At 36.4% G+C, this 11804-nt stretch overlaps 1 protein-coding gene across 1 annotated transcript; it reads right to left on the reverse strand.

The window, feature by feature from the left end:
- Positions 1-936: 936 nt before the first annotated feature.
- Positions 937-11583, reverse strand: LOC148301368 (salivary endonuclease-like). Its single transcript, XM_088273375.1, has 6 exons — positions 11463-11583; positions 8610-8803; positions 5870-6170; positions 2961-3211; positions 2138-2302; positions 937-1185 (listed from the first exon to the last, which is right to left on the reverse strand). Exons 1-6 carry the CDS (start codon positions 11581-11583, stop codon positions 937-939), a joined length of 1281 nt encoding a protein of 426 aa, XP_088129501.1.
- Positions 11584-11804: the final 221 nt, after the last annotated feature.

Genomic DNA, 11804 nt, shown 5'->3' on the forward strand with positions numbered 1-11804 from the left:
CAGCAAGCCGTCGCTTCACTGTACGCTGAGAAATATTAAATCTCTTGTTGTTTATATGTTAAGTAAGCAAACGTTTTGGAATTTTTCTGTTTTCCAAACATAAATCACGAATCTGTCTTTTCGTTCTTGGGGTTGTAACACTTTTACTCTCAGATTTACCCTTACGCTTGTTGCGTAAACTATCCTCAGAATCAATTTTTTTCATTATATCTTTCACCAAACTCCATGACACCCCTACAATATTAGCTATTTCATACTATGACATTATATTTGCCTAAATCAAACCAGATATTTGGCCAATTTTCTTATGTGACAAATCAAAAACGTTCCCCATTCAAAAAAACACATATACTGTTAAAATTTTGTACTTAGGCATGATATTTACTACACAATATTTAACAATAGACACGAACAATCATATTAAATAAACATTCATCAGAAAAAATCTATTAATTTAATGTCTGTTTTCAAAAATTGTTCCGCAAACACTAGACGAAAAACCGCGCGTTACTCATACGGCGCCATCTTGACAACTGATTTCCGCTGTCGAATTTGTAATTCCGTATTTTTAGGTGTAAAAACTATCTTTTAATGTTATCAGAAGTGCTATCTATCAATGTAATAAAAATACATTTTTCAAATAATGCTGTTATTATGGTTTTTTTAAACAAAAAAGTGATAATGAAAACAATTACTGTCTTGATTAATTAGGCACACGACTGTATTCTGTAATACTTGTATTTCTGAAATTCTCTTCTTCGTTGTGAAACCCCAGATGCAGCAAAGGCAAATGAAGGGTGGGAATGTATTATAGTACATAAATTAAATTACCCTTAAAATGGACAACTATTTATTTAAGTAAATGATCAAATCTGTCGGTACGTGTATCAAAAATCCTGGCCTAGCAGTTTGTCCACATCCTTGGGCAGAGTGCGATCAAGCAAAAAGTCCACTGCTTTCGATTTCTGGAAAATTGGTGACAGTTCTCTTGAAGTCGTCGATTTGGCAGCAGAAGGAGTAGCCCATGGTGGCATTGGAGTAGTCCCACTGGAGCCAGCGGAAGGCGGCGCTTCCGGCGCAGAAGTCGGTGCAAAACACTAGACCCTCGGCTTCCGCCTCCGAGATGTGGGGATTGTTGATGGTAACGAACGCGGTGGCCTTCTTCGTCAGTGGCTCGCTAACAACCTGCAAAGTGGTGTATTCATCCGGTTACTTTAAATCTCATACATAACAACTTCACAGTACGGTCATGTGTTGTTGATGTGAATGGAGAGTTGAGTGCTCCGGGTAAGGCTACCTGTGGAGTACCTCAGGGTTCTATTCTCGGACCCTTACTTTTCCTCTTATACGATGTTATACGGTTAATGAATCATACGTTTATCTTAAACGTTTATATAACATCGTCAGTGGCTTGCTGACAGCCTGCAAAATGGTCTATTTAAACCTTAAGAATGGCCTTTTTTGATAATCACTTCAGCCTTCTTCTTGAGCCCAATATAGAACGAAGGCCTCCCACTTAGACTTCCACAGTTCTCTGTCAACCTTTGTCCTTTTGTGCCATACAATAGGGTTTGTGGTTCCAGGCTATCCTTCGCTGATAGGCTTTTATTTACTTTAACTGATTACAGTGCCCCAGTGGGCTGAGATAATCAAGAAATATCGATTAAATTAAGAAAGGTGTGTTGAGCTGGTTTGGACATGTGGAACAAATGTGTGATGAAAGAACGGTAAAACATAGTAATGTTACGAATGCAGTTAGGCATAAGAGCAGAGGAAGAACGAGAAAAACATGGCATGATCAAGTAGGTCAAATACTTGAAAGCGGTCAGGGCAGGAGTATGCAAGATGAACCCCAAGAATTCTAAGGTGGAGACCTTGGGAAAACAAAAGAGGTGTCAGAAGACCACAAAAGTGACATAGTCGCTATGGGGGGTAGGAACTGGCTGCAAGCAGCAACCGACCGGAGGAAATTGAAAGAAGGGGAAGAGGCCTTTATCCAGCAGTTGTGATCAGAGGGCCCACGAAGAAGAAAGAATGAAAATATGAGGAGAGAAATGAATATAGAATGGGCGAGGGGTGTTTGCGAAGACAGAGGATGTGGCCTTCTCCGCCTACCCCTGCGGGTGTTTTGACTTACGTTGTAGAAATATAACGGGACGGGTATTTGGCCGGTGAAAGGGCTCAGGAAGATGTCCTTCAGTTCTGTGGTATCGTTGGCATTCCCAAACAGTTGTAGGATGCCATGGGTTCCAGTGTAGAGCACCGCCCTAGCGCCAAGATCCGAAATCCGACTTCGAACACTCTGGAATCAATGGACCTTTGTCAGACGGGAGGAATATCTAATTTAACATACTCAACCTTAAAAGGATTTAATTAGTTTGGATTGTTTGTTTAAAACAGCCGATATAATTAATATTTTCATTCATTCATTTCATTCATCATTTTCTTTTGAAAAAATTCGCTTTCGAAAAAAACGTTATTTTAGTAAGTTGGCAATGAATGACGTCGCAGAAGCGATGGAGTTATTTATTTTAATGTTGGTGTCATTGCTAAATTATTGGCGGTTCTACTTGTTGATGTCTATGGACCATCCTCCAACCCCCCCCCCTCCCCTCATATTTGTATAACACAAATGGTAGTGTCACTACACTACCACTGTACCACTGTAAACACTTTACCACTGTAAACAAAAAATCCATACTACTACTATTACAACTCTATAAACCATAGACAATAAACCATATGACGTCATAAAACTTTCGATGACGGAAATTTGATGAATATGAAGGCTAAGATATGAGGGCTAAGATGTAGAAGAATTCTTTTTCTTCTATGTTGAGATTTGAGATTTCAAATATGAGGGCTAAGCTATGAGGGCTCAGATATGAGGGCTAAGATGTAGAAGAATTCTTTTTCTTCTATGTTGAGATTTGAGATTTCAAACAGGTGAAACAGCGTACCTGCTTCATGAGTTTCCAGTTGCCATCTTTGACTATTTTCCACTGGGGCGCTGTGTTGATATACGCGAACACCGCCATCTGCAGCTTGATGTACATGAAGTCTTCCCTGGCGGCCAGCTCGCCGGCGACAAAGAAGAAATTCTCCTCGTCGAAGTACTCCGTGGTATTGCCCAAAATCTCCTCCAGTACGGCTTTTTGTGAGCTCTTGAGGTACAGCCGCGACATGTAGAGGTCACCGAAGAAGTCACCCTCTGTTGGCAAAATTGAAAATAACTCAAATGCAACATTGATAGGGGGAGACCAATAACAACACCTTGAACCCTGTCAAAACATATTATTTTTTGACATTTCTCTTGACCCATCGGCCCATCTGCCGCCAAATGTAGGCGGTAGGTATGTTTTGTCATTCGAACAACAGCCGCAGGTCAAGCCACGCCCACATCAGGGGTAGTTCATATTATAAAGATACTTTAGTGTGATATCTACAAATCGGTAAAGAAAGCTTTTTGTAATGCATTATTTCTTATAATTTTTTTTACAAATTTACTGACGACACTTGACCAAAAATGTCCCTGTAAGGATGGAATTATCCTTTTGATAGAAATATCAACTACAATCAGATAGAAATCAAAACCTTACATCCCGGGAATAATGTTTTATTGATTTATTTGTTCAAGTTTTCTTGTTAATTCATCACATATCTGATCTAGACACACGATAAAATACGTGCACAATAGTTATATGTACCATATTTATTGGTAAAACAGTAAAAGTTATAATTTGATGAGATTATTGTTATAACTCGGTTGAATTTGAACGCCTTTCAGCGTTATCATTGGTCGGACTGATTTGAAACCACAAAAACTAATCTGTAGTGCGTGCTACCTTTTTCTGAATTTAAAGATTATTTCTATTTTTGTTCTCGTTTTATCAGGTGCAAAATATTAGCGCCTCATTGTTTGACAAACCATATCACCTCCGGGCGGGGCAACTTTCTTACGTATATATATGATAAAATGAAAATGGAATTCTACAGCTTTAGAAGTATGGGAATACAATCCAGGGTTCGGACCTCACATATAAATGAAAGAGTTTTTGCTTATTTAAAAAGCTTGCCTTGTCCCACTACAGATGTCTCTCGTGAAATGTTTCGAGGTGAAGAACTGTGTATCGATAAAATTCAATATATTTTCAAGAATTTGACTTTTATTGAATTTTATATGTAATTTAACAAGAGACATCTATTGGTGAGATCATATATGTATATTTGTATATATATATATATATATATATATATATATATATATATATATATATATATATATATATATATATATATATATATATATATATATATATATATATATATATATATATATATATATATATATATATATATATATATATATATATATATATATATATATATATATATTATATATATATATATATATATATATATATATATATATATATATATATATATATATATATATATATATATATATACATAATTTATTATTAGATTAAAACCAATATTTTTAGCTTTTCCACTTTTTTATTTGACCAGCGACCGGGTTTCGTCGTTACCGACATCATCAGACTGGACATCCAGTCTGATGATGTCGGTAACGACGAAACCCGGTCGCTGGTCAAATAAAAAAGTGGAAAAGCTAAAAATATTGGTTTTAATCTAATAATAAATTAAAAATGCAATTCCATCACGAAGTGTCAGTGGATAATATAAATCTATATATATACATATATAAATATACATATATGATCTCACCAATAGATGTCTATATATATATATAATATATATATATATATATATATATATATATATATATATATATATATATATTATATATATATATATATATATATATATATATATATATATATATATATATATATATATATATATATATATATATATATATATATATATATATATATATATATATATATATATATATATATATATATATATATATATATATATATATATATATATATATATATATATATATATATATATATATATATATATATATATATATATATATATATATATATATATATATATATATATATATATATATATATATATATATATATATATATATATATATTTATATATATATATATATATAAATACATATATATATATATATATATATATATATATATATATATATATATATATATATATATATATATATATATATATATATATATATATATATATATATATATATATATGTATATATTTAACATTTTTTTTCTTCCACATTATATTTTATACGATCGACGATTAAGGCCACTCGATTTCGATCACTGTTGTGTGTAAGTGAGACAGCAATTATGGACTGCACGCTTCCGATCAATCACGCCATGATTAGCGTAGTCGATCTGTGAACATGCTTTTGACGTTGAATTTTGGGAGTGAATCCCATGATCTTTGATGAAAAAACGGACACACGTATGTTGAATTTCGGGTGAGAATTCCATGATTTTTAATGATGAAATGGACATAATAACATTGTATTTCGGGTGGGAATTCCATGATATTTAATGATGAAATGGACATATTAACGTTGAATTTTGGGTGGGAATTATATGATCTTTGATGACGAAACGGATATCCGTTTCGTATGGTGTTAGTATGTACCAACGTTGAATTTCGGGTGAAGTAAAATTTCATGATATTTGATGATAAAATGGACATACTAACATTGAATTTCAGGTGAAAGAAAATTTCATGATATTTGATGATGAAACGGACAAAGTAACGTTGAATTTTGGGTGGGAATTACATGATCTTTAATAATGAAATGGACATACTTACATTGAATTTCGGGTGAAGGAAAATTTTCTAATTTTTTTTGTGAGATGGACGTACTTACGTTGAATATCCGGTGGGAATTCCATGATCTGAGACACGACGTTCTCCGGATTTTGGTCATAGTACACGAGCTCAGTTCTCCCTTCGTCTTCGAGGAAGCAGGCGCTGTAGAGGCTATGCGCGTGGGGGGCGCCCGGGAAGGGCATCCGGACGCGGACCAGCGTGGCTCCAGACTCGCACAGCTCGAACTGCCTCTCCATCGTGGGCCTGGAGATGCAGGAACACCTCAGGGTGGGGCCATTGAAGATGCCTGGCTGCCAGTCGGGACTAACGAAGGTCTCACCGCTGCTGCAGTTCATGGTCTGGAAGAATAATCCCTTCAACAATTGCTTCGGTAGTCACTATGTGTAAATATATCAACATTTTGAGTGTGTCCAAATACTTGTTCACAAAATCTGGATTATCTCTAATTACAGGAGTTATTTTCATATTATTTTCTGACATATCATCAAAGATGAAGAAGAATATGGAAGTCTGGGCATTTACGGGGCTGACGACCGGCATAGGCTGGTTTAAGTGATCACTTTACACACGTGTAACATTCACCAATTCTACCCATTATTGACAACCACACTACTCAAATTCTTGGAAGTTCTATATATATATTTATGAACCAATTTAGAAACCTTGATCTTGAATCACTAGAACTTCACTAGAGACATCTATTGGTGAGATGTAAAGAAGCTTTTTATTGGTTCATTTATACAGAACTTCCCGAGTTCGATTCCCAGAGGGGGGTCAAATAAATATAAGTGATTTTTCACTCTAATATTTATTCAATATTACCCTGGACTGGTACCTAAAGCGGAGGGTTGATCACCTTCCCTTCACGTGTTAACGATCAAGATAACACTGCGTTTATATGATGCAGTGCCCTATGCACCATCGGGGTGCGGATAAGGGTTCGAAGAAGAAGAAGAAGAGATATCAAATAGTCAATGATCACGTTTTTTGTAAAACAATGCACTTGGTCACTTTCTCCTGTATGACTACGATTTACATACAATATTCCCGATGAGTAATTTCCATTTCTCATTTTGGGACATGGGATTAAGGTTAACAAGACTGGAACACAAATAATAATGTAACAAAAAAGATTTATGTTTTTTAAATAACCAAAACTAATATACTAATACATGGCAAAATATAAAAACCATAAACAGGTATGATAAATAGGCATAATAAGCGTATTTAAAGGAAACGATGAGAAAAACATAAGGTAAGAAGCATATTTAAAATAAACAAATGAGAAAATATAAATTTGTTTGTTTAAACAAATTTATATTTTCTCATTTAGTTAAACAAATTTATGGAGCGAATGTAGTTGGAAAAAGAAGCAGAGGACGACCGAGGAAAACTCGGCACAATCAGGTATGTCAAATACTTGAAAGCGGCCGGGTCAGGAGTCGTAATAATCGTCGGGTATGTATGAGGAGATGCATGAATGTAGAAGAGGCAAAGAATGTTTGCAAAGACAGAGTGGTGTGGCGTTCGATTCTCTCTGCCTACCCCTGCGGGGAAGCGGCGTGATGGTTAGTTAGTTAGTTAGAAAATATAAAAAACATTAGGTAAAAACAAAATAAGAAAATATGACTAATCACAACATATATATCTTTCCATACCTTCTAACCTACTCAGTACCTTCTCAGTACCTTCTCAGTACCTTCTCGGTACCTTCTCGGTACCTTCTCGGTACCTTCTCGGTACCTTCTCGGTACCTTCTCGGTACCTTCTCGGTACCTTCTCGGTACCTTCTCGGTACCTTCTCGGTACCTTCTCGGTACCTTCTCGGTACCTTCTCGGTACCTTCTCGGTACCTTCTCGGTACCTTCTCGGTACCTTCTCGGTACCTTCTAAGTACCTTCTCAGATCAGTTATTTTGGATCCCCGATTGGGTTTTATTTTATATACATATGTCAGGCAGCTGGTTAATTTGGGTATTGGTAATATATTTTAAGGACCTTGCTATTTTAATGTATCTAAAAAAAACTAAATAACTAACCATCACGCCGCTTCCCCCAGGAGAAGGCAGAGAGAATAGAACGCCACACCACTCTGTCTTTGCAAACATTCTTCGCCTCTTCCACGTTCATGCATCTCCTCATACATACCCGCCGATTGTTTCGACTCCTAATCTGACCACTTTCAAGTATTTGGCATACCTGATCGTGCGATATAAATTCATGGACGCTGCAGAAAGATGACATAATTCGAAGGCATGGCCTAGGTGACGTTGTATATGATAGAAGAACCTACAGCCTGAGGACGAGGAGAGCTGACTTTAATAGTCTACAAAAACGGAAGAAGAAGAAGGCTTATTGTAACTAACCAACTGACTTACAATCACGCTACTATCACCATCTATCGTATATCATTATATCCTCGCTTCTAATCCAGCAGGGTTTAAAATGAGTATAATTTAACAATGCTTTTCTTGGATTGGAAATGGATTTATCATTTACCTGGCTTATTATGTACAAGGTTTATAGATCATTTAGTGAATTTGTGTTTCTTCTAACTAAAAAAGATTATTTTAATCTGTGTTGGGAACAGGAGGGATAGTCTAGTGTGGGCCAATCGGGAACTTGTCAGCATTTGCTCATTGCTGGGAGGAAACCACGTTGCACTCCTCAGGAGAAGGCGGACTGCTGACTGTCCTCAGCAGGCCTTCCGTTCCACTAGAAGAGGGTTTGGCTGTTGGTATCCTAGCTTGGTTTATGGTAGCAATGTTCAGTGCTTACAGCTGATTGCGGACGCTCTGTGGAGAGCTGATTCACCAGCTCGTTCCCAGGGCATACTGCTATGAAGGACTCTCCCACGCTGAACTCTATCATTCCACTGGTGATGTTGGGCGCGACGAATAGCTCTCCAGATGGGCCGAAGGTATACAGAGGTATATCCTCTCCCAACTCCCTGAATGAAAATGCGCATCCATCTGAAAACAACATTGAATAAATTCAATTCATATTATTTTTTGACATCTCATCAAAGATGAAGAAGAATATGGAAGTCTGGGCATTTACGGGGCTGACGACCGTCATAGGCTGGTTTAAGTGATCACTTTACAAACGTGTAACATTCACCAATTCTACCCATTATTGACAACCACACTAGTCAAATTCTTGGAAGTTCTATATATATGAACCAATTTAGAAACCTTGTTCTTGAATCACTAGAACTTCACTAGAGATATCTATTGGTGAGATGTAATTTTTTTTTTTCTGCTTAATAAAAAGCTTCTTTACATCTCACCAATAGATGTCTTTAGTGAAGTTCCAGTGATTCAGGAACAAGGTTTCTAAATTGGTTCATATATATTGAACTTCCAAGAATGTGAGTAGTGTGGTTGTCAATAATGGGTAGAATTGGTGAATGTTACACGTGTGTAAAGTGATCACTTAAACCAGCCTATGACGATCGTCAGCCCCGTAAATGCCCAGACTTCCATATTCTTCTTCATCTTTGATGAGATGTCAAAAAATAATATGAAAATAACTCCTGTAATTGGAGATAATCCGGATTTTGTGAACAAGTATTTGGACACACTCAAAATGTCGTAAATTCAATTCACATCATTTTGAGTGTATCCAAATACTTCTGGACCAAATATTTATCACATTATTTTATGACATTTTAACATAGCTGAAGAAGAATATGGAAGTCGGGGCGTTTACGGGGCTTACGTCAAAGCCTGGTTTAAGTGATCACTTTACACACGTGTGACAGTCACCAATTCTACCCGTGTGTACGGAGACTCTTTTTCATTATTTACTAACTAACTAACTAACTAACCATCACGCCGCTTCCCCGGAGGGGTAGGCAGAGAGAATCGAACGCCACACCACTCTGTCTTTGCAAACATTTTTTGCCTCTTCTACATTCATGCATCTCCTCATATATACCCGACGATTATTACGACTCCTGACCCGGCCGCTTTCAAATATTTGACATACCTGATTGTGCCAAGTTTTCCTCGGTCGTCCTCTGCTTCTTTTTCCAACTACATTCGCCTCATAAATTTGTTTAACCGTTCTTTCTCCACTCATACGCTCCACATGTCCAAGCCATCTCAACACACCTTTCTTAATTTTATCGATAATGCTTATCTCAGCCTTACATTCTTTCCTTATTTCATCATTCGAACATCTATCAACCATCGTTTTGCCACACATTCGTCTGAGGGATCGCATTTCGACTGCATTCAGTCTGCTTTCATCCTTCTTCTGCCAACTCCATGCTTCGCTTCCGTACATAAGCCTCCGCCTTCATCATTTACCACTGTTAAATTTTGGGCAGCAGAAGTCAAACGTGGACGTACCGGCTAACGTTTGGGACAGCCGAAAACTGCAACCACTGACGATAAAATCGCTCACGATTATCAAACGGTATTGGAAACCCGTCATACAAAAGTAGAATACAGCAAAATCTATGAAGATGTCAAAATATCAGTCAATGAGGATTTAGGGATGAGAATGCTGTCCGCGCGGTGGCTGCTGCGTTTGCTCACTCCGGACCAAAAACACGTTCGAAAGAACGTTCGCACCGCTCTGTTGACGCAATTCAGGCGCAACGGACCAGCACGCTCTGCTATCATTCTGGAGGTCCCGGGTTCGATTTCCAGGACGGGGGGGACCAAACAAGTGATATTTTCACTCTAATGTTTGTTCAATTTTACCCTGGACTGGTACCTGAAGCGGAGGGCTGATCACCTTTCCTTCATTTGTCAACGGTCAAGAAAACACTCCGTTTATATGACGCAGTGCCCTATGCACCATTGGGGTGCGGATAAGGGTTTTATTATTTTATTATTATGTATTTATATATATATATATATATATATATATATATATATATATATATATATATATATATATATATGTATATATGTATATATGTATATATATATATATATATATATATATATATATATATATATATATATATATATATGATCCAATTTCATCTCACCATAGATGTCTCTAGTGAAATTCTATTGATTCAAGCACTATGTTTCGGAATTGACCAATATATTTAGAATTTCAAAGAATTTGAGGAGTGTGGTTGTCGATAATGGGTAGAATCGAAGAATGTTACACGTGTGTAAAGTGATCACTAAAGTGATCAAGTGATCAACCAAGCCTATGACGTTCGGTAAGCCTTGTAAATACCCAGACTACTATATTCTTCTTCATCTATGTTGAGATTTTAAAAAAACGATTCCATATTACAGATAATCCAGATTTGTGAACAAGCATTTGGACACACTCAAAATGTTCTATATTAATTCTACGATTCTTACCCTTATCCACAACCAATGGTGCATAGGGCACTACATCATAAAGAAGCAGTGTTATCTTGATCGTTAAATACACGACAGCAAGGTGATCGGCCTTCCGCTTCAGGTACCAGTCCAGGGTCATATAAATAATAAATATTGTAATCAATAATCACTAATATTTATTTTGATCCTCTTGTGGATCGAACCCGGGACATCCAGCACGGCAGCCCGGCGCGCTAACCACTACACTATGGAAGCGGACGAGGCTATTTTAATTAGTTTAAATATTATTATAAACTTAGAGGTGTATTCTTACTTTTAGCGCTGGAGGCGTCAACGTCTTCTTCTCTTTTAGGAGAATGATACTTTTCAGGGAAACCTTCGCTAACGGCTAACACGGATACTAAAATTATAATTACACAGCTCTTGAACCACATTTTCGAATGTTCTACTAATTTAAATTATATTTTAGTGACAGTTTTCAGTTATATATACATATATCGCCCACTCCTTTCAAGAACGTCATAAATCAAAAATCGTCAATTTTCAGTTGTGCATGTTTTTGGAATGCCCAGAAAATGTACTATATCCCAGCAAAAGAGGCATATTTTTAACTTAATATATACCCGCTACAGGGCAGAAAGTGTTGTTTTTGCAT

Source organism: Brachycentrus maculatus, unplaced genomic scaffold (assembly GCF_059751285.1).
Source record: "Brachycentrus maculatus isolate JH-2025_06_01 unplaced genomic scaffold, ASM5975128v1 h1tg000569l, whole genome shotgun sequence".
Lineage (NCBI taxonomy): Eukaryota > Metazoa > Arthropoda > Insecta > Trichoptera > Brachycentridae > Brachycentrus > Brachycentrus maculatus.

What these genes read in the sequence shown, in the direction of transcription:
- LOC148301368 (XM_088273375.1), bottom strand. Translation starts at nt 11,583, where the DNA reads ATGTGGTTCAAGAGCTGTGTAATTATAATTTTAGTATCCGTGTTAGCC. An exon ending in CAGAGCGTCCGCAATCAGCT is followed by an intron (nt 6,171 to 8,609) that starts GTAAGCACTGAA and finishes TTATTCTTCCAG; the next exon opens with ACCATGAACTGCAGCAGCGG. An exon ending in ATTCCCACCGGATATTCAAC is followed by an intron (nt 3,212 to 5,869) that starts GTAAGTACGTCC and finishes TTTTGCCAACAG; the next exon opens with AGGGTGACTTCTTCGGTGAC.